Source organism: Myiozetetes cayanensis, unplaced genomic scaffold, assembly GCF_022539395.1.
Source record: "Myiozetetes cayanensis isolate MyiCay16 unplaced genomic scaffold, myiCay2020 scf2-11, whole genome shotgun sequence".
Classification (NCBI taxonomy): domain Eukaryota; kingdom Metazoa; phylum Chordata; class Aves; order Passeriformes; family Tyrannidae; genus Myiozetetes; species Myiozetetes cayanensis.
This window is the reverse complement of record NW_026087411.1, coordinates 56,003,217-56,026,654: the sequence shown is the minus strand read 5'-3', so window position 1 is coordinate 56,026,654 and position 23,438 is coordinate 56,003,217. Positions and strand designations below refer to the sequence as shown.

The 23,438-nt window shown below is 41.0% G+C and overlaps 1 protein-coding gene across 1 annotated transcript in view; it reads right to left on the bottom strand.

Moving 5' to 3' along the window:
• TXLNB (taxilin beta) overlaps positions 1–22,927 on the bottom strand; it is a 28,536-nt gene extending 5,609 nt beyond the window's left edge. Inside the window, 7 exon segments of the mRNA XM_050316858.1 lie at positions 2,747–2,778; positions 2,781–2,820; positions 7,998–8,117; positions 9,764–9,958; positions 16,746–16,916; positions 20,446–20,537; positions 22,525–22,927. Coding sequence (XP_050172815.1) covers positions 2,747–2,778; positions 2,781–2,820; positions 7,998–8,117; positions 9,764–9,958; positions 16,746–16,916; positions 20,446–20,537; positions 22,525–22,927 — 1,053 coding nt within the window.
• Positions 22,928–23,438: the final 511 nt, after the last annotated feature.

The window sequence follows — 23,438 nt, the reverse complement described above, 5'->3', positions numbered from 1 at the left end:
AGGTCAGGGAGACAAGGACCCTCCTGCTGCTGCCCACTGCCCATCCAGCAGCCTGACTGTGTGGGCGAGGAGAGTGGAGGTAGAGCTGCTGCCAGTGCAAGGCCTTGGGGAGTGGGGGCACCTCAGCGCTGCCAGACTGAGAGGGTGCTTCAATGAGGACACCCCTTTGGCCTTGTTGTGTTCTTCTTGATTGCCACAGCCTAGTGGTTGCACTGTGCTGGCTACCAAAAATCACAGATCTCAGCTGTCATCTATATTCTTATTTGGTTTCAATGCGTGAAGCTAAAATAATCTGCCTAAGCATCATAGCTGGGGAGAGTGTGCAGCATCCTGGGAAGCACCACCACAGTTTTGGTGTAACCCTCAGCTGGTGCCAGATGCCTGTCACCATTTAGAGTGCCAGAATTGGCCACCTCAGGCACACTGTGTGACCCAGAGTCAGGCTGGCATGAAGATGATGTCCCCATTTCCTTACAGCTCGAGGAAGCAGTGGGTGCTCATCACCTCCTCTGAAATGGAGTGGTATTTCTGTGAGGGTTATATTATGGCTTCTCCCTATCTCACTGACTAATGTCTTCTCATAGTTTCCATGCAGCTGTTCCTCTGCTAATCATAGAATCATAGGAAGACTTGGGTTGGAAGGGACCTTAAGAACCATCCCTGGCATAGGTAGTGACATGTTTCACTAGACCAGGTTGCTCAAAGTCCCATCTAACCTGGCCTGGAACACTTCCAGGGATAGGACATAATATCTATTTATTTTTTGTGTTGTTTGCATCAAGGAGCTCTTTATGCTCTTTCTGTTCAGCACTTGCACAACACTTTACATGATGGCATCTGATCCATGAGGGAGGTGTTTCAGTGCTACCATTCTAGAAATAATAAAAGTAACAAAAATAATACTAATAGTGTTATTATTCCCAGTAACTTCAAAGGGAGGCTGATGTGTAAGTGACAGAGCCCTCATACTTGAGCCTATACAACTCTATGTTTCATTTCAGCAAATGAATCATCTTAAGTTTCTGTACACAAAACTGAAAGAGGCACATGTATTTTCAATGCCTTTGCAGACTCTTTTGACTGGATTTTTTCTAAAAACAATTTTACTGTTTCAAATGTATGCTTAATATATTCTAGCTTTTATCGATACCTTCAGTTTCATTAAACTGGCTACAGAGGTCTGCCTGCATAAAAAACCCTTTTTTCTGGTTGAACATAAAAGTTTGATTAAAACCACTCTGAGAAAATTTGGTAACAGGTTTTGCAGTTGGGACAGACTCAGCTGGAGGCCTTTGAGGTTTGATTGCAGAACCTGTCAAACTGGTGCCAGCAGGAGTTTATGTGATGTTCTTCGATGCGCTACAGGCTTATCTTAGCCCTTGAAAAAACACATGAAGAACCAAACCCCTCTTAGCCCATTTCCAGGTTATCAGTTTAACACTAGCATTTCTTGACTGCTCAACAGGTAGCAAATAGACCATCTGCAAGGGTAAAGCTGGAACAACTTACCAGTAGGATTGAGAACGGCTGAGAAAAGCTAAGAGAGGGCTTCCTGATGGGTGAGGAGACTGGCAGCTGCAAGAGGGGCTGAAAGATTGACACCACCGCCCTCAAGCTTCTGCTAATCTTTCTCACAGACAGGACAAAGAAGATAAATCTACATGACTCTTTCTGTAAGTCGAGGAAAATCTACTAAAACTCTCTTTTTGATGGGAAAGTCCAGCACATCATCCAGTGTTCTCACTCCTCTATTCAAGGTCTCACTCAACTATTCAATGTTGATTATTGCATTCCTCCCAGAGTGTAGTATATACTGCTTATTTCTTGTTTTGACTGCCTTTCACTCCAGCCTGACTCCTGGTGTAATTTTGGCAACTAATTTTATTTTATTGGAAGTTTCAAATTACAATTAACTGAAAATCCTAGTGACCCCTTTGTATAAGCCCTTAGTAGACAGAATTCCTGCTAAAGGTAATGAAAGCACTGCCTTCACACTCCAGTTCAGAAAAGCACATGAGCACATCAGCTTCAGTTTCATGATATGTATATACCCCAGTGCTTTGCTGGATTATCAGCCTGCCTGAAGGGTAGTTATGGTGTATAATCAAGCCAAGACGCATATGTTGTTCTGTGCTTGAGTACTGTAAACACTCATAAATCATAGAACTATAGAATGATTAGGGTTGGAAGGGACCTTAAAAGATCATTTAGTCCAACCCTCCTGCCTTGGGAAGGAACATTTTCCACTAGACCAGGTTGTTTCAAACCCCATCCAGCCTGGCCTTGAGCACTTCTAGGGATGGGATATCCCCAACTTCTCTAGGCAACCTGTTCCAGTGTCTCACCACCCTCACAGTAAATAATTTTTTCCTCATATATAATATAAATCTCTCCTCTTTCAGTTTAAAACTGTTACCCCTTGTCCTATCACCACATGCCCAGGTAAAAAGTCTGTCTCCACCTTTATAAACCTCTTTTAAATATCTAAAGGTTGCAAAAAGGTCTCCCCAGGGCCTTTTCTTCTGCAGACTAAGCAATCCACATGGCACAGTATGATCCACAGTTATGGGCATTACCTTATAGTGGGCTTGAAAATAATCTGTTTCTTTTGCAATAGTTTATGGGATGTAGAATGAGGGCAGAAGGAATACACAGAAAGTAGTTTGGATACTTTACCTGGAACGGGCCTCATGGGTTAAAAACTGGGAAACAAAGGCACACCATGCAATAACCTCTCCTACGTCACCTGTGCCTGCAGGACAGTCTCTTGCTCCTTAGCATTTTGGCCTGGAGCTTCCATTCTGCAGCTTGGTTCAGGAGCTGTGTTTTTGGCAACAGAGAGAAAAATTGTTAGGCCTCTAGTTTATCAGTTGGAAATCCTCATTCTCCAGCTACTCGTATATCTACCTCTGCTACTGTAATAAGGAGTGATCTAACTTCCAGGTGAACGTAGTTAGAGAAGTTAGGCAAGACAGGGTATTTAGTGTTAACTTGAGACATGGGACAGGCCACTTGGCTTCCAAAAAAACATTTGAATAGCAGTTAAAAACCCACTTGGAATTAAGTGTGCAGTACAGTGGGGCTATAAAAAGTGTGGTATTTAACCATATCTTCACCAGACTTCTAGAGAATGGCTGTGATACTTTCTGGCACGTTCATTTCAGCAAAGCTCCAGCCAAATTCCTGCTCTCCAGTGAATGGCAAACTCCATTTTGCATTAATGATCAGGATTGTCATTTTGCATTAATGATCAGCATGGTCACAGTGAGACATGCCTCAAAAAATCTGCAAGTTTTCAGAAAGGGAATGCATAGTAAAGGCCATTTATTTGCTGCTGTCTGTTATTGGCCTCTATTTGCATTAACAAGTGGAGAATCTCAACTCAGAGTGATAAATATCTCACATCAAGGAGACAGCTCAGGAAGAGCTTGACTGCAGTTTCATTCCTGGCTGCTCCTGGGAAGATGTAACTCCCTACTTCCAGGTATTTGGCAAAATCACATTCTGATGTGAAGGCTGCAGATAGACCAGATGGAGGGTCAGTTGAGGCTGAATGAGTTGTAAGAATGAGGTGTACAGAGACTTTTCCTGCCTGCAGTTCTGAGTCAGCACTTCCGAAGTGCACAGTAATATTTCAGCAATTGGTTTAACCTGAAAGCAGGAAACATTTTCCAAAGTGTTGAAGAAATATACCTGTCGCCTACTAAACATTTATAAAGTGTTTTACCAGTCAGGCCAAATGTGTTTTAGAAAAAGAATGCTAATGATAGCTTGAGAAATGAGACATAAAGAAGTTAGTTTACCACAAGATTTTGGTCTGTTGGATTGAATTGTGCTTAAACTGTACTGTAAATTAGATTTAAAAAACACAGTTGGGCTATGAAATTATATTGAAGATTAAAAGGACTGTGCACATCAGTGGACTCCACTCTTATATTCGAAATGAAAGGTGAATGGAATCACGTGCAGAAAATGTGTTTGATCCCCAGTAAAAGCCTTTTTTCTAATCATTCTATTGGAAATAACACATGTAAACTACTCGAATACAACCTGACAAGAGAGCTGAGGATGTACTCCTAGAATGCTGACTGCCTCTATCTATTTGTGGCAAAGAGATTATAAGCTCTAGAAAAATATTTCTTCCATCAGTTTGGCCTTTGATTTGGACCCATTGAATTTTTGCCATCTACAACTTCCTAGACAAGAATGTTTTACAGCTCAAGTATGCATTATATGAAGAGATGTCACATTCTATTTGTTTTCTACCTGCCTCTCAATATTTATTTTGAGAATTTATTTTTATGTTTGGTTCAATGGAAATAAATCAGGTTCTTGAATTTAGATTTCATTGACTAAAATTTCAAATGGGTTGAGTCATAGCCAGTAAGAAGAAATGGTATGGGTGGGCCTGGGTTAAATGAGTTTCAGTCCATGTATTTATTTTCTTGGAAGAGGTTATGTTTCACACATATAAAAAGAATGATTTTTTTTTTTAAAAGTCGGATGAGAGCTGGATATTTATATTTCACCTTTCTTTGATATCTACTTGTTTAGGGTTTTTTTAGGAATTATAGGGCATCAGGTTTGAATGATTTAATGAAAACCTTTTTGAAAACCTGCACAGCTACCCAGTCTCTAGGCTAATCATTACTTCGAAGAACTGTGCTTTTATCCATATTGCTTTAATCTCAGCCAGGGTTACCTTCCTACCTAGTGTGACTGGAATAATGAAAAGGTCCCAACTCTCACGCCATGTCTCCTGCCACAGCACAACAGATGGACAGAGAAGGCAAAGGAAAGTTGCTTATTTTGCCTGTTAATGAAATTCTTCTCTTACTGACCCACAGCTTCTGCAGCCAGTAAAAATCCAAGAGTTAATGAACTATTCTGTAATGGAAGCAAACCACAGAGAGCCTTGCTCAAATTAGCATGCGTTCGTATGCAGCCTGAGGTCATCTGCAAACACCAAGCTGGGAGAAAATGAATCAGAACTGATACATTTATTAATAGGCTGTGAAGTGGTAACAAGGAGGCTGAAGTATAAAGAAATGAATAAATATTGCATGTGGTGTTTACAAGGCAGCACTTGAGTGAAGTGTGGTGATGTTACACTCTATTATTAGAGCTATGATAGCTGCTGGAGGCCCAGACAGTCACATCATGCTCAGTACTAAAAGGACCAGTTCCCGTTTAATGACATGCATCTAGGGACTGGCTTAGAGAAAATTAAACTTCCCTTTTTGCTGTCAGACTCTGTAAATTCCAATTATGTAGAAAACTGATCAATGCCTTGCAGTCATATACTTGAAAGCCACAGATGCTTTAAACTGCGATTAATTGCACATCAAAGGTTGCATTACAATTGCTGAAAATGTATGGTAGGGAGAAGAAATCCAGGTAGTGCTCACCAGTTACAGGATGATAATAAAATTGCATCCTTAGGTCAAGTTGGCCCTTTGTGGAAACCACACACTATGAACCATTGCTGCTTATATAGGGAATTGCATTCTTTGATGCACGTGTAGAGTGAATTGTGCAAGCAATGAGATGACCTGCCTATTGAGATGTACAGAGACTGCAGGAGGGGACATCTCTCCTTATCTGAGGTAAAGAAGTTTTATGTAGGGGCAAAGATTACTACATGGAAGAACTGCCTAGGAAGACATTAAAGTGAGCCTTCAAAGAGTAATCAAATAGATAAAAGAATACATTAATTTTAATTTAAGGACATTTGCAAAATCCTGCAGCAAAAGTCATGCACAGGGATGTAGAAAATGCTATGGAGAGAAAGGTTCTGAAAGCTGTTCTAACTTTGCACATTACTGAGCTGAAGAGAGTTACAGTGAAATGAGAGAACTCCATCAAAATCACCTTGATTTCATACATACATGTATATACATGACTCCCACAGACACTAGCACAATAGCTGTGTGGATGGGACTAAGAGCATATTAATAGGATTGGGGTGGGAGCCAAGTGTAGGCCACTTTCTGTGTGCTGGGCTACCTGTGATGAGTTGTGACATGCTTTATCGTGCATTGACTCATTGCGTGGCTTTTGGCCTGCCACTTAAGTTCTTCAACTAAGTCTGCCTTGCTCTGAGGTGATGTTAGCCATGTATCACCAGTCTGCCTCAAAGACAGACTTTTTAAGCATTAATTTGGACAGCGTGAAAAATATTCTTTGTAGACTGCACATACCATTATACACCCATTGCTTAAATGTTTTGCAGTTTGTTTTTAAACCTGTTATCTCTTAGGTGCTAGTCATACATACAGCAAAGCCAGAAAGAAAATCTTCCACTCTCAGTTGTAGACAGTGATGACTTTCACTACTTAAAAAGAAATGAAAATACCAAAATCGTGCATACCAGTTCTGGACAATCTATACAAAGTAGTTTTTTCTAGATGCAGGGCCAGTCACAGGCAACAAGCAGCCCCAGAACTCATATTCTGTGAGACACAGTGAGAAAGATCATTGATACAAGGCTGTGTATGTCAGTTTTCCACAGAGTTAATGCCTGGTCTTTTACATATTCTATTTTAAGGGTTTTTTTTCCCAGTATTTGAAATCTGGTAGTCAGTAGCAAAACTCCTAGTGACAGCAGCAAAGTAAGTTCCATATTTGCTTTGCCACTGCAAATGATTTTGTGGACATGTTTCTTGGGGTTTAAATCTACCAAGAATCAATGGTCATGAATGGAATTTTGGGGTTTGGCTGTACCCCACTGTACATTTCACAGTGAAAGGGAATAACTCAGCTGGACCAATCAAAATGTCATGCAGTGACATGCAGATTTGCACACAGAGAAGCCCCAGCCCGTCTTCACCCTCCCTCTTTAGCTGGTAGTAAAGCTGAGCAGGATTGTGGGTTCCAGCCACAAATAAATGCTCTTATGGGCAATTTTTGGTAAGAGGTGTTTACTGCGTTTCGCTTGTGCTCTAATCACAGGACTCAGAGCCCCACATTTTTGTCCATACTTAAGATACCTATTAGCCATGCTTGTGCTAATATATCTTTTTCCAGATATGGGGAGGGGATAAATATTCTCTCTTTAGAGCTCTCTCCTGCTGCTCCTGAGTTAGCTGGAGAACTGGTGAAAACTAAAGCTTTCTTCCAGCTGATGAGAGTCTGTCACTCCCCCTGAGCAGTCTCAGCTGCTGCCACTGCTGAGAAGAGGTACCATGTGTCAGTGTTGAACTCCGATCCTTTGTAGATGTGAGGGTTGCTGTGAAAATACCAGACAGTCTGACAAAATTAATTTTGGTCTGATTGAGTCATAAAATGTGTGAGACTACAGATGGAGGAGTGTCCTCTTCCCATCCCAACTGTGCCTGCGGGTGACATCCCTCCTGGATCTGCTCTTCCCTGTGCCCCTGATAAAGAGGTCCCCTCCTCCAGATAGGAAGGAAGAGCAGACAAGGCTGCTTAGCAGCCCCAGACCCTTCCTGCCTGAAAGATAGGCTGGCAGACCAATGTAGGGAGGGGAACTGAGAAGGAGAGGCTCTGTCACAGCAAGCAGCTCCTGTGGATTCCTCCACTGGCAAAACTGGACCTGCGGGAGGATGCCTGGGGAGGCTCTGAACCTGGGAGAATAGCAGCCTTCAGCCATGTTCTTGTTCTCCTCTCTGATTGTTTAGATGTGTGCATTTATCATGTGGGGAGATGGAGTATCAAATACCAGAGCCATTTGAAAACTGATGGCATCACCTGACCCAACATCCGGATGAATCAACTGCATAGTAACAGTGAGTTAGCTAGAGCAGCCTGTACTCTAACCTACTGCTCTGCAGTTTGCTTCTAAAACTGTAAATGCCAATGGAAGCAGCCTTTCAGAGGCTGTTCCTTTGCATTAAGCATTGATGATAGCTATAAAAGCTTCTCTGCTATTGTATACTAGATTGCACCTTAAGAACCAATATATTAGTGAAATAGCATGCAGGGCTTGTTTTGGCCTAAAGTTAGATAAAAGACAGACAGATTAGAACGATAGGTACGTATTCCTTTTCTTTCTGATGTCGCTCCTCGGCTTCTTTCATCATTTCCCGAGACTGTTCCAACTTGGCATCTACCAGTTTCTGCTGAAGTTCTCTGTGCTTAAATATCTTATCAAGGTGCTGTAAGAAAATAAATTCTGCTCAATGTGCAGATTTAATTATCTACATAGACCTCCATGCTTATGTATGTACAGCTACTAACCAGAACACTTGTAAGACAAAAATATTGCAAAACAAGAAGGCACCCAACCTATTGCAATTACTAAAAAATCCCAGCTTTCATAAGAACAAACTGTGACAAATTTTGCATGAGAAGGGAAACTGGTTTACATTATCAATTTTGACTTATTGTAGCGAAAAAAAGCGCCTTAGAATCTTTGCCAGTTTTATGGTCTACATATGAAGTCATCAGTATAATCCAATATGACTGAAGATCAAATAATTGCTCATTGATAATAAATATGCTGGAGACACTTTTTTTTTGGCTGTTCAATGGCCTATGGACTTAAGGCACTGTGTGGACGAATGTGTAAATCACACCTACAGTACTTGGGAACACGTGCACAGCCCATGCCATCCTCTATGTAAATACAGTCCCCTTTGCTCTGGCCTCACCTGCACAACGTGGGCTTGGAGGGCCTGGGATCTGGAGATCAGACCAGATGAACGAGAGTCCTCCCCTAGACTGTAAAATGTCTAGCTCCATGGTGACCTTCAGGAGATAAATGCTGCTGATAGCCCTCTTCACTCTTAATTCATTTAGGTAAAATTCGTAGGAGCAGATATTCTGAGTGTGTCTCTTTGGTTTACATTTCTGTCTCATAGAAACCACAAGACAGGGATGTACATTTCCTGCATACAGTATATGACTTCATACATGATTCAACAGACTTGAGAAATGCAGGTATTGTATCAGCCATTCCAGACTGTAAAGACAGATTACTTATGTTTTATTCAGTATGATAATGTTGTCTGATTGCACTGAGGCTCACAGTAAATGTATTTAAAAACAATAAAAAGACCCACTGTGATATTTGTGAACATTTGTCATAAAATAAAAAAAAAGGGCACTTGGGATTACAATGGAGGATTCATTTTTTTGTGTCCAAATTTTCTGACCAATTCCAATGTTTACAGAAAGAATAATTTCCCATCTGTCTATTATCTGCTAGATCTTAGGGCGAGCATTTAATCTGGGAAAAAAAAAATCTATTCAACTTCAAAGGGCCTCCTTTATTGGTTGTCTTAATTTTCTGCTTTGGGGAAGGGTCAAATCACTTACATCAGAGCCCTTCTCAGCAAAGTGTATCCGGAGGGAACAAAGTATATTTGGTGTCACCAGCAGAACAGGCTGTCTATAAAAACGGGAGCTGGGATGTGCTCAGTGGGAGCTTAGCAGGAAGGAGGAAAGGGATGCTGGGAGATGTGCCCAGGGATTTGGGGGAGCTATGAGGAGCCTTGGGCAGCTTAGTGGGACAGCTGTCACATGCACCTTGCTGCTTGTGTGACTCGGCACCTCCATCCACAGCAGCAAGTCTGCCGTGGGTGCCATGGGTGGGGTGCTGTCCCATACAACTCCATGGCCCCACAGCCTGTCAGGTTTGCTGCAGGCATAGTCCCACTCACAGGGCAAAGTATTGCTGCCTCTGTGAGACACCTGAACGATAGCTGGCAGGGCAGAGAGGCTGCTGGCAGTGCTTTCTGCTTTCCCTGGGGCAGCTGGGTTTGCTGCCTGTCCCCTCCACTACCCAGGGCATTGCTCTCACCTCTTCCCGCAGCTCGTACTGGTCAATGATGCTCTTCAGCTTCTCTGCCAGCTCCGTGTTCTCCTGGCAGAGCTTCATGTTCCTCTCACTTTGCTGCTCGATCTGAGCCTGGATTTCACTCAGTGTGCCCTGGAAGTGGTTAGTTATTTCTTTCCTCTTCTCATCTTCCTCCCGTGCCCGCTGAATTGTTTCCTCCTGTTGTTAAATGGGAGGGAACACAGTAAGTAAGAGGCATAATAAGCAGTTCCAGAAAGATACTGTTTCAGAGGCATAAGGCCTCCCTTTGAAGGATTTTACTTGTTTGCATTCCTCTTTGGAGATTTTCTTGCTTTCATCTGCTCCAGCATTAGGCGTGATTCTAAATTTACAGAGCAAATTACACAGTGGCCTTGAAAAAATTAGGGAACAAAGAATTTGCATTTATAAAGAGGGATGTAGAGCAGAGCTTGGGATCAAAGCAAGCATGAAAGAGAGGACATGCATGCATGTCTTGATTCATGATACTGCAGCACAGCTTTTGCTTTGGAAGAAGATATTTAGTGAAAGTAGTCCAAAGCTCTTTTATCAAAATTCTCTTTGACTGAATTAAAACATACCCCTTTAAAATACCTCCTGTTAACTAGGAGTCTTCATATCAAATTTATGGCCTTTGGGATTTTAATTTTTAAGAGAAATCCATCAATTGCTGAAGAATACATTCCAATTCCTCAAGTTTTCTCCCCTACTTTTTAACTGACATAAACATTTGCACTAATTTATTAGTGAGTGGAACCAAGGAAAGCTTGTATGCTGTTTCTTACAGAATCAAAGCAGACATTCAGAATTATATATATTTTTTTTTTACCTATTATTGAATTTCTGTTTTAGATTTGTTTATATAAAAGACAATGTAGAGAGTCTCTGGATTCATTGCTTTGGATCTAGAAATATGGACTATTTTTATTCCCTACTTATTTGCTTCCAGGACAGCTTGTCCTTCTGTGGAATGTAATCCTGATATAGAGTGGCTAGGACCATACCTGCTGTAGTTGCAAATCATACCAGGACCACGTTAAGAACTCACTCCATAGCATGCAAATGGCTAATTCTAATGGCTAATGCAAACTCTAATAAGGTTTCAACTAGCATAGTCATTTACATAAAAATCTCTGATAACACTACATATGGATATTTTCTATAAATATATCTGAATAAAGCCTTAGCTGACTCTAATAGGGTATCATTTGTATCATGAATGTGACATAAAAGGTGTTGATTCAGGCCCTACTCTGAAAGTAAGGTGAATACCAAATGATCCAATTTCTACTTAGCATGCACAACACAAGCCTGATCTAGGACAAACGCTGTTCAAGGTAGGGCATGTTTGTCCTTTTGCTCGCAACACCTTGAGTGGTGGGAGGAAAGCACTGGAGCCAGTAATAACATCATAGTACACAGAAATCACCATGAAGCCCTGCTGTGCTCTGCAGTTTGCATAAGAACACAAAGTGAGCAAAAAAAAGCATTAAACCGGAAGGGCTTTCCCTTTTAAGAAAAAGAAAGAATGTCAGGTGGAGCTGGGCAAGTGACTCAGGGATTGGGTCCTGCTTCAGTACCTGGGTTGGAAAATTTGCAGCAAGATGAAAGAGAAGCTCTCCAATTATTTTTTTTCAGTTGGTGGGAATGATTTTGAAATATTTTGCTTGACCAGCAATTGAGCTGTGTTCTGTTTCTAGTTACTTTTTGTTTAAATTTTTTTAGTAAAAGAATGCTTTTCCAAAGCAGAGTTACCCATGACTCACTGAGTTAAATCACTCACTGTGAAACTCCCAGCCCTGTGGGAGATACTGGGCATTGCCACCTGAACCTGAGCATGTATAATCTTTGGGTTTTGGGGCTTCTGGTACCACTCGTCAGACTCAGAGGAGGACCAGAAGCCCAACAGGACTGCGACTGCCACTCTCGACGAGACTACAATCGTTACTTCAACAAAATTGTGACCATCATCTGAACCAACAGGTTTCCTTTCCTTTTACTTTGCACCCAGGGGGACCACGTGGTGCTCAGCACAGGGGCTGGCAAACACTGTTCTGTTCTTGTCCCAGGGTGCTGGGTTATACATCTGTCTTTGGGAGTTAAAACCAGTTTTCTCTGTATCACTGTATTTACTGTAATCCTTTTAGTAAATTGTAACTCTGACTTGTAATCTCTCTTGAGTTGGGTTCATTTCTCCTGCCAGTTTACTTTTAAACCAGCACAACCTCTAATACACTTTTAAAAAAACTCTTCATGCCTCCTAGTTCTCCATTATAGAAGTGCAGCCCTGAGCAGGGAAGAGAGTGACCAGGTGCTTTAACTTCTTGAAGTCAAAGTGAGAAATTGAACTTGCATGTCTAGAGTCCTATTTCTATGGTTCCAAAACATCCTTCCTCAAAAAATTTATTGTTTCAGTAGACCAAATAGTGTTATAACATATCACTGCTGTGATTTAAAGCTCTCTGGTGTAATAAATCCAGCTGAATATAAAAAAAAAAAAAAGGTGGATTGTGCATCTGTCACACCAAATGGCTCTGTTACAAGGTGAAATGAGACATCCTGAGAGTAACAATCATGCAAATGTACACAAACCAACCCTCTGTGCCTGTGTTACTCAGAGGATCTTATTTCCTGCTCCTCTGAGGTAGAATAATTATGCAATACAGAGCACAGAGACAATACAAAGATTCATGGTTAAGACACTGAGCCAGCAAGCATTTCGTTGCAGGACACAGTATTTCTCTGGATCTTTTCTGCTTCAGAGCAAAATATATTTGAGGAGGATATTTGCTTGGGGAGGGGACCTGTTGTGTGTCTCAGAGAGCTGCTCAGAGTCCCTCATTTGTTAAATCCTTGAGATCCCAGTCACAGATTAAAGCTCGGTGTGGGTGAGAGGAGCTGGCTGAGCAGAAGGACAACTGTGTGGCTACAGCACTGCACAGAGACTGACAGGCATTGCCTCTTCCTGTGCCAAGGGCCAAAAGCCTCTGCGCTCGGTGCTTTGCCATGAGTGGAGCTCACTGTGTCGCTGCCAGTGCCCAGCTGATGGTAGGCTGGTGCCTGGTCTCTAAGGTAATACAGTTTTAATCTCACAGGCTTCTACCAATAATACCATGAGAATAGTGATGGGACTTTGGAGGTGTCTGCTTTAATCCCAGAGCCTTTGTTAGCCTATGGATGAAGCTGTGTCTGCACTGGAGCCAAGGAGAGGGCTGGATGCCCACAGTGCCCCCATCAAAGCCCTTTATCCCTGCCAGCATTGCTGTGGGGCCAGCTCCCTTTCACCCACCTCACCTGGGCAGGCACAGTCTGGCAAACCCCAAATCATCAGTATCACCCAGGTTTTAGGGTCATCACAGTGATAGGCTACAGCTTCAACTCTTTTCTTGTACCCGTCGCTGTCACCTGATACTTCCTTAGTGTTTCCCATTTCAAGACAACACAGTGTAAAGTAAAATCCTGAAGATTTCCTCCAGATGGAAGTCTTGAAGATTGATTGCTGTTTGGTGTTACTGCTGCTGCAGCTGAAGTAGCTGTGTGGAGTCCAGAGCTCTTAGCTGACTTGGTTTCAGGGAGCAGAGCAGAGGGTGTTTGGGGTAGTGAATTCTCAGCATCATCATTGTTAATTCCTAACATGCATACAATGCTTGGTTTTGTCAGATGCTTTACTTTCTACTTATTCTTTTAATAGCTTTTAATTAAGTGTTCAATTTTAGTGAGAAAAATAAAGCATTGAAAATTATTTTTAGATTTCCAGTTGTGGAAAGCTGAAGTCCAGCCATAAACTATTGTTTCTATGCCTTTTCTTAATCTTCACACTCCCTATGAACCTTTCAAAGACATATTCTTGCCTCCTACTGTAACACTGCCTTCACTCTCGTGTTTTGCTGCTAAAAATGTAAGAATGCATTGAATAAAACCTTGTAAAATCAAGACAAGGATATTTTGCAGTTTGGGATTTAGCACAGGAATGTGAGGTAATTTGAAAATAGAAGAGCTTGATTATCTCTGGAATTGTCCTTGTGCCTCTATGGATCAGCTCAAGTCAAGTTGGTCTGCTGAAGTCCTGTCAGCCAAGAGGATACGAGAGTGGAATTCTTTTTTTTTCAAGAAACCGTTCTCTTCATTCCCAGGCACCATGGTCTGAGCCAGTTTGGAACGAAGCTGTTGACTTTTGTGAGCCCACAAACGAAGCTGTTGACTTTTGTGACATTTCTATGAAAGTTATCGCTTAATGCTTGGTGGCAGGAAGGACAGGGGATCTGAGATGTTCATGTCACTGCCAGATACTAAGTAGCTACCAAACCACCAGATAATTGGCGGAACATGAACTCGATGCAGAGAAATGAGTTGCTATTTGTCATAGGGAAGTTCCTCTCTATTGCAGTGGGAATACACTGCTATTTCATGAACCTTTATTCTGCTTTTTTTGGAGGGAGAATTAAACGTCTGTGTAACTACAAGGAAAAAAAATCAGAATACCTGAGCTGTATGCAGGTCAGAATTTGAGGCTGGTATCCAACACTAACCAGAAATTTTTCTTCTCAGATCTGCCCTGTGGATTTTCAAGTTCTGGATTTACAGTTCCACGTTGCATACTCATCACCACTTGGCTGCATGGATCTCCAGTTAATGGGAATTCCACACATCAGTTGAGTGAAGATTACACATGACATGATGTGCATACAATGTACCACATGGTATCTGGGCAGGCCAGGTTTCTACTTTGTTATTGAAATGGCACAATCTCCTACGGATTTTATTTTCCATGATTTGGAACATAATCAGAGGTTCTAATCCCAAGCACTAAAAAATTATGGATCAGCTTCTCTGTCCTGCCAAAACCAAAATAAAAACATTTAAGTATGAGATTTTAAAAATAACGTTTAATGGATTTTCCTCTTTTGAACCCTCTCAGTATAGTCTTAAGTAAAAGAAAATTGCACTCCTTTAAATAAACAGAACATGGGTTTCTGGAGAGTCAGGAGCTAAAGCTTAAAAGCAAATATTCCAAGAACTATGCTAAAATTCTCAGAGAGATGAAATTGGATAAAGACAATGAATACTTTTGTTTATTAATTTAATTCACAAATATTCTGCAAGTCTATTTTGTCTCACTGTCTTATTTAACTTTGTTTTTTCTACACTGAAAGCACCAGAGGAAAGGAACCAGAGGAAAGATGGTATATTGGGTTTCTTAAAAGGTCTCCAAATTCTTTGAAAGAAGTGGCCAGAATTTGAACACTTCTTCCTACTACCAGATCAGCTCAGGTACCTTTCCTGGCTCCTGGCACAAGCACAGGATAAAAATCAGAACTGAGTTTGAAATTGATAGGTTTATTTAGAAGACCTGGTCACAAGGCAAAACAGTCCAACAAGTGGAAAGATGTTGGAAGGAGAATTTCCTAAATGTAAAGCTGAAATGTATGATGAAATATTTATATACAAAAGAGAAAAGGAAAATCATGCTCTCTAGTAGATAGATTATTAAGCATAAAGCAGCTGCAAAATTGTGTGAGAAATTCAACAAAATTTGTTCCAAATATGTTTTCCATACATAATTAATTTTTCTTTATACCCCAGTCTCCACCAACTTGTTCCCCTGATAATTATTTGTTTAGTTATCTCAGTTAAAGCTATGCAAAGTATTGTACTCTGTACTCTTCACTTTAGAACTGGCTTGTATTTCTGTTGAAAGATTTTGCCCACTGGTGGTCTGGTAAGTCAGTGTGGATCAATATTGAAGCATAGTTCAGATCTGGTACAAATTACAGGCACAAATTTAATTTGCACTACCAGTTCTGTGCTACTATAACTGGGCACAGAGATTTGCTTCTGGTTTCCCCATCTGTTAAACTGCTTTTATCCTTCTACTAGCACACAGTTTAAATGTATGTGTGACCATTGCCCCCTCCCAGCTGTATTCTTATCAGTGTGCAATGAAAGTTAGAGCTATGCCCTGAAGGCCCACTCCTGAACTGGTGGAAATGAATGAAAATCCATTACAGTTAATAGGGGTTATATCAGGTGGAATTCTTGATGCTGACAATTCATATGTGTAATTCTATACATAACTATATCCCCATAAAGAAGGGGTTTGAATAGATCAAAGCAGAGGCTTTTTGTATAATAATACAACCACCGTCACTAACATGTCCTCAGAAAAAGAAAGGACCATCACAACAGTAAAATACTTTGCAAACCTACAATTTTTCAAGAAGCATAATCATATTATAAATTTCACATTTAAATGGTGTGATGCACTAAGCAGTAGGCAGACATATGGATCCCAACCTTTTGATACTCAAGAAAATTTCCTCTTTGAACTGATTCTTGTAATCCAAATTACTTCCACAAACAATGTTGGCATTCTTCCTGTCTTATGTTTGATGTCTTGAGGCAAATGTCCTGACTGACTGACCTTCACAAATCACTTGAAAAAGCCCAAGTACTCAAATTACATGAAAATACCCACCAGCATTCTGTGAGTCCACTGGAGCAAAGCTGGTGTCCCTGTTATTCTGTCCATGCATATGCATTTTCATCTGCAGTCTCAGGGACCTGGTCTGTTAGCACCACTGCTTTGTGCTGAGTTCCCTGATCACGCAAGGAGGGCTTACAACTAATGTGGACAAACACAATATCCAAAAGTGCTTGGATACTTCCAAAGGAGAAAAAAAGAGGTCTTAGTGTAAATGGACCTCAAGACAAGGACATATAATTGTATAACATATAATTAAAACATATAGTTATATATAATATATATTTTATATATATTATATACTACATACACTGTACAATATATTGTACATATATTATACTTATTATAAATATAATTATAAGATATAATTCTATATTGCAAGTACAGAAGCAAACGTCTCTTTGACCTGGTACTAGAGCAAGATGGGAAGGCATCAGCATCTTCTTCCCCTCCACTGCTCAGTACCGTGACAAGGCCACCACCCACCTTGAGGTTTTTGTTGTGCCTCTGGAGTTCCCGGCACAGGCTCTCCAGCTTGCTGCGGGCGAGGATGGCTCGGCTGTGCTCGCTCTGCAGCTGGTCCTTTTCCTTGGTGATCTGGGCCTGCCTCTTCTGTAGGTACTTCAGCTTTTTCTGTTCGGCACGGTGTTCTTCGAGCTGGACGGGAAATAGAGATTAAAATGAAAAAAAGAGGGGCAGAAAAGAAAAGAAAATGAACTCTTTTGGTTTAGGGAAAGTGTTTGCACTTCCTTATCCTCTTAGGAAATGTTTTGTATTTATGAGTGCTAATGGGAGAGGAGGGAGGGAGCTGGAGAGAGACTGCTCACTGCAACAATCCCAAGTGTGCTGGGTGGGTGGGTGAACATAATTTTTAACACTCTTGTCACACCATTTCAGCTCTTCCTTCTTTGGTTTGATTTTTTTTGAAGGACATCCATGAGGTTTATATTTTTATTTCGACATTAGGAACTAGAACAGTCAATAGTGCTTTATGTGGTGAGATTTCTTCAGATCATGAGATAACACAGTAGTTGTTCATTCTTTTTTACAGTTTCCCAAAAAAGAAGTGGCTTCCCAAATACCTAGGAACCTTCTGGAAAAAACAGCAAGACAAGTGCTGGAAACCAGGGATGCTGTCTGTGTGGGAACCTTGTTGCTGAAGGAGAATTCAAGAAGCGCTTCCCAAAATGCCGTGCGGGCACCTACTCTTACTCACAGGACCACATGGAAGAATCTGTCAGCTGTGTTTGTGGAGGTCCTGTCATCAATAGGGATGGGTTATTGGGAGTCAAAACTCTTTTAGGCTCTTTGTCTCCATATAGTTACTGAAGGAAACATGGACAGTCCCTGACATTCATTTGGGAACCTCCTGTTCCTGTGAATGCATGGCTCCTGCCTTCCCTAGAGGGCTAGTGGGGAGGAGAGTGTATTTGGAGGGAAGAATGAGGGGCAGCAACAGAATTGCTAGTAGCAGTCCCTGCACAGTCTGGTCATTTCTTTTGATGCATGATTATTACTGGCTGTTTGGAAAAAATTTCCTGTACTGTAAATTAACAGTCAAGTCAAAGAAACATTTCCCCTCTGAAGCTCTTAATGATTTCATCTCCCATTCTGACACACAAGAGCCCTCCCCACTGTATCACAGGTGTGCATACATTGTGAGATATTTCTGAAGTCTAGATGTTTTCTAGTTGAAAAACAGTAGCACGTAATCTGCAACATGCAAACCTTAATAATAACAGTTGCTATTAAGACTATATTATTTAATGATATGGTACCACCACTATTTATTATTAACCCTAGTATGACTGGGAAAGTCTGTGAGCACCGGGGAATGATGTGCATCTCAAACAAGATAGTCAACAAGCATCATATTTTACATTTTCTCTGCCTGAGGATCTGTTTTCTGCGGTTGTTCTGTAATTCATGCTTACAGTAGAGAACTCTGTGTATTATCAATCAAACTACTGTGTTTTACCCCCACAGAACAGAATAGGGCCTTTCGAATCTATTCAAACACTGAAATAATTTTTCTAGTATTGTAGGGGAAAAAATAGCCTTTCTGTAGTTAAGGCTGAATTTTATTTTTTTTTTCCTTTATAAGCTTGATTTTGTTCCCTTCCTCTTTCATTTGAGAAACATAAAAAATGTTCTTTTTGCTACACATTTTGCATGTGCAGCCAGTGCTGAGTGGATAATGATTTGTCCAAATTTCATGATTCACTCAAACGGTGCATGAGATAGGTGGTTTAGAATAAAGTAGGTCTTAATCATAATAAAAGAAGTCATCCAAGCATTTTTTTGCCTTTTTTTTTCCCATTAAAATAACTTGTGCTAGAAACTTGTATCTTGAAGTTCTCAGAAATATCTAAGACTACTTTTGCACTGAGAAAGGGTAAATAGGAATGACAAAAGGGCTGCCAATGATAAATGTTTAACAATAATTAATGAAATATAAGCTAAAATTAAATGAAAATAGAAGGAATTATGATTTTTGGAAGGCTGACCTAGAGAAATAAACAGTCAACTTAGGAAAAAAGTTTTATCTTGACCCCACTGCAGACGATGACAACACTCACATTTATTTATTTATTAGCATATGGTTCTTGCACCCAGCACTTATGAGACCCTCAAGACCTCTGAAAATAAGCCAGTCACAGCTTGTGCCCAAATGGCTATGCTGCCTTGCTTCCCCATCCCCAAAGGCAGGGCTTCTTCCTTCATCAGCCCATGCTCTTCCCTGATGTCTTCTGTTGTGTACTCACAGTCACTACAGACTGTGCCAGGGCACGTGCTGACAGATAAATAACATATCACTGGATGGCCATGGGGAAGGGTTGGTGCTGCACTGGGTCCCCAGGTACCAGGAACCTCTTAAGCCACAGCCAGCCCCAAAGGTCCCCCTAAAGCAGGGGAAGCTCAATCTGCCACATGGCTACACCTTCCTGTGACCTGTGCTGCAACAAGTGTTTGTGTCACCACAGGGCTCACCAGACCAGGGGGCTGATCTGGCTGGAAAACGACTCAGCAAAACAAGATGTGATCTGCAGTGTGTGATGGGGATAGACTAGAGGGAGCAGAGAGAGCAGTCACAGCTACAGCCAACTGCTGACAAGCTATTAATCACACTGCGCCCCTCAGCCATGCTGAGTGAGCAGTGTAAGGCTTTCTCCAACAAGCTTTTAGTTGTATTTATTGAATGATTTATTTCAGTGACATTGCACAGTATATCAGAAACAAATGCTCAGTAGTTTTGTTTTAGCACCTTTCTCCTGCAAGGGTTACTGGCAATAAGGTCCCTGTTTTATACATTGCTCCAGTGCTGTTTGAATGTAGTGAAGAGTACTTTATAGAGGAAGATGATCTATTTCAGTTAATCTGAAAGCATGAATTCCCTTTAAGCATGAGATAAACCATGAACAGAGGATTTCACATGAAAAAAGGGAAAGCTAAACTTCATATTATGATTAGACATGGTCACATCTGTGCATAAAACCAATTACAAAGTCAATGGTCTGCTTGGCACATTTTTCAGTACTCCACAAACTCTAAAATGCTGCAGCCTTTTCATTTGAAAGATTTCAACAGCTTATGCTCATACAGTCCTTTGACTACTTAGAAAAAAAAAATTATCTGAAAATAACCCATCTTCAGTGTGGAAAGAACAGTTAGGTAGGTGGCATTGTTATAGGGGTGACATTACGTTGGCAGGGGCTTTGACTCTTCATTTCACTGTGTTGTGTTTTCTCTCATGATTAGCCCCAGTTGTCTGTTATCTGCTTCCTAATACTTTATACTAAGTCCTGCATTATTTTCATTTTAATGAAATGATCCATACGTACTTTAAAGAAATACCCACTTACAGATACATGCAAAACTCCTTGCAGAAGGTAAAGACAGGAGCCTAGACATTAGTCTCCAGTGTGGGTCAGTTTGGTAGATTTGCTTTTAAGTACAAATATTCTGCCTCATCAATGTTTTGACCCAAAGTTCAGCTTGTTTTCCTCACTTTTTACTTTTTTTTCTCCTTCTTACCCATAATTATTTGACCATGACAATTATTTTGGGGTTCATTTAGCACAACAGACAGTACTATTACATGAGATTTGTGCATGCTGCATGACATGTTTTTTTATACCTTCCTGTATGGACAGATTGCACAGAAAAGAACCAGTGCTGTACTAACCAACTCAGCATACTTCTTAAACAACAGGTCCAACTTCTCTTCTGGAGTATTCAGTTTGTTCAAGCTTTGCATCAGTAGGGTGGCTTCTTTTCCTGCAAAAAAGAAGAAGAGGAGATTTGCTAATAGTTTGGTTGATGTTCTGTTATAAAATTGGTTGTTTGAAGCACAGATACAGAAAAACTCAGAGAGAAATGAGGCATTTTGGAAGGAAAGGAATATTTTTTGATATGAACTTCTGGGGTTTTCCCAATAAGAACAAACATGCTAGAATTTTCCTCCATTTCAGACCTCAGCAATGTGCTCTATTCTAGCAAAAGCGTTATCTGTGAAATGCTTTTCTCCTGTGTAATCTGATTTTCATTTAATGTTTTTGCAACATGATTAAGTCACATTTGACTGAAATGTGGCACATGGCACATTTGACTGAAATAGGGAGAGAAAGGGCCTAGACCCCAAAGGCCCAGGAATAGATGTCTTTGCAAGTGACAGTGAATCAGAGCTGGTGTACTCAGCTCCTTCGCTGCTCAACTCATACCTGACATAAGGAAGATTAAGTTAGGTACGGAGACTATGGTGTGGAAGTCAACAATCAGAGGGTAGTAGGTACTGCCAGCCAGGTCTGGGCTACATGATTCTGGTGTAAATCACTTCCATGACTTGGTGAAGAGAGTATGTATACCAGAGAAAGTCTAATAACTCTCTGGGGTGTGAATAGCTAAATCACTGCATAGTTATTTAGGCTATACTCCTCTGATACCTCTCAGTATTCATTTCAGTTCCAAGCATGAGCTGGAGCTTGAACATCACTACCACTTGTTCATCAAACACAAAGTGTCCCTGGCATCCCTGGAGATAAGGTTGGTTGTGGTGCCAGGGGTTTAGACATGATTTTCCAAATGCTCCTCTTTCCCGAGGCTGTGAGACAAAATCTGCTCTCTTGCTTTAGGCTGGACTTTTTCCATTTCAAGTCTAGTGCAGCCCAGGAGTACTGCCAGTGGAGAAAATCCTTTATTTCACACTAAATTCTCTCTATAGCATCAGTATAAATAAGTTAAAGAGAGCTAAAATCAAATCCTGGTGTGAAAACTGTTGCAAGTGCAACTGTAGAACTGCATGTTGGTAAGGTTTTCAGTGAGCTTGCTGAGGTACCAGTAACTACATCAAAGCCAAGGAAATAGAAACTGAGGAACTTTCTTTCTTCTGGACATTCAAGGAATCTGGGGAAAAAAGTCTGTGCTCTGTCCTATGCTTAGTCCCTTGCCTGTAAGAACATCCTGTGGTGATTTCTCTACAGGCTTAGTCTGTGGTTGGATTTGGGTTCTCATGCAAAGCAGACGCTTGAAGTTTGGTCAGAGTTAAATGCAGGAATGAAAATAAATGACACGTTTGTTAGATTGGAATGTAACTACATTGCTCTCTAGTGGCTGCCTGGCAGAAAGGACAAGCTACACAAAAACTTGCTGAGACTTCTTTCTAGTTCAGCTAACAGCCCTGCCAGGGCTGAAGTGCTCTCTAAGCACTGTGCTTAGAGAGAATAAATGTATTAGTTTATTTAATATAGTCCATGATGAGTCCAGAAGTTTCCTAAAATTTAGTAAATCAAAAATAACTTGGGCATGACAGTGAATTTGTTCTGCAGATTCCCATGCCACATAGTAGCACCATTACCACCTTTGTGACCAGTGAGTAGTCATACCTGAGGAAGCAGGAAAAGAAAAATTTACTGAGGCAAAAATGAGAGGTTGAGTTTTCTGTTGTTTGAGAAGTGACTTTGTGCAGTGTGTTGTCAGACTGACAGCTGTGGATAACCAACTTTGGGTGGCCCAGTAGCACTTCAGATTTGAGTGATACTATCCTAGGCTCTTTTCTTTTTAAAATTACTAATATCTGATGCAGACTATATGTTGGGTAATGCCAAAAATAATTATTAGTTAGAGAAAAGTTGTAATGGTCACTAATTTTCAGCGGTAACTATAGGTTCCTATTATCCATGGCAGAGATTTAAAATGGAAAAGAGCAAGAACCAGGGAGTTCTCACTTGTGTTTGCAGAAGGGCTGTATGAGTATGTAAATACTTGCCTAGTCCTTTCAGGATTTTCCTCTCCAGCTTTTGCTCTTTGTTGCCGCTGGGCTCCTTTGCTTTGGAAGCATCCCCAGGAGCCAGCTTCTCTTTCTCACTCTCCTCATTTCCATCTTCATACTCTCCATCCTCCAAGCTGCCTTGCTCTCCCTTCTCAGGCTTGTCAGTTCCTGTAGAAGTGTTTTCCTTCTCCATCAGGCTTGTGGCAGACCCGTAGGTTTTAATGATGTCCTCCAGCTGCCGGCTCAACTCCTCTGAGATGTCACACACGGCTGCTTCGGGCCAGGCGCTTGGCTGCTCTGTGGGGGCTGGAGTAGGGGACACCAAGCCAGGGGCAGGTTTGGCCCCACTCTGCCCCTGGGTGTCCTGCTCGGGCGATGTGGGAGACTGGTCATTCTCCATGCTTAGTGCAGTACCTGACAGCAAACAAATGGAGGGTTAACTTAAAAGCTCACAGAATTAGTCATTGAACTATTCTCAAAGCTTGGCCAGCACGTGAGTGATTTTGTGTGAAATTTGGAATGGCAGCTCATCCATTAGCTCTGGCTTGATAAATATATCATACTTAAATAAATAACCAAGAAGAAAAGCAAATTTTATACTTTCCAAGAGAAAAACCTACCCAAATCTATCACTAGAAAATGGAAAACCTCCTATTCCCATTGCCAGCAACGACAGATGAAATGACACTTGAGTCACTTATACCATTTTCCTCCCTGAACGCACCATTTGCCACATGTTTACTTTTCTTGATCTGTTTACCTGCAGTGCTGGCTACCCATATGGGCAGCTTCACTTCAGAGCTGCATTAGTTTCATTTCCTATTTTTCCCCTGTTGGCACATGTTAAGTCAATAATCATGAAAAATATTTTAAATGAAACTGGTGCACTGAAAATTGTGCTGTGCCCTTGG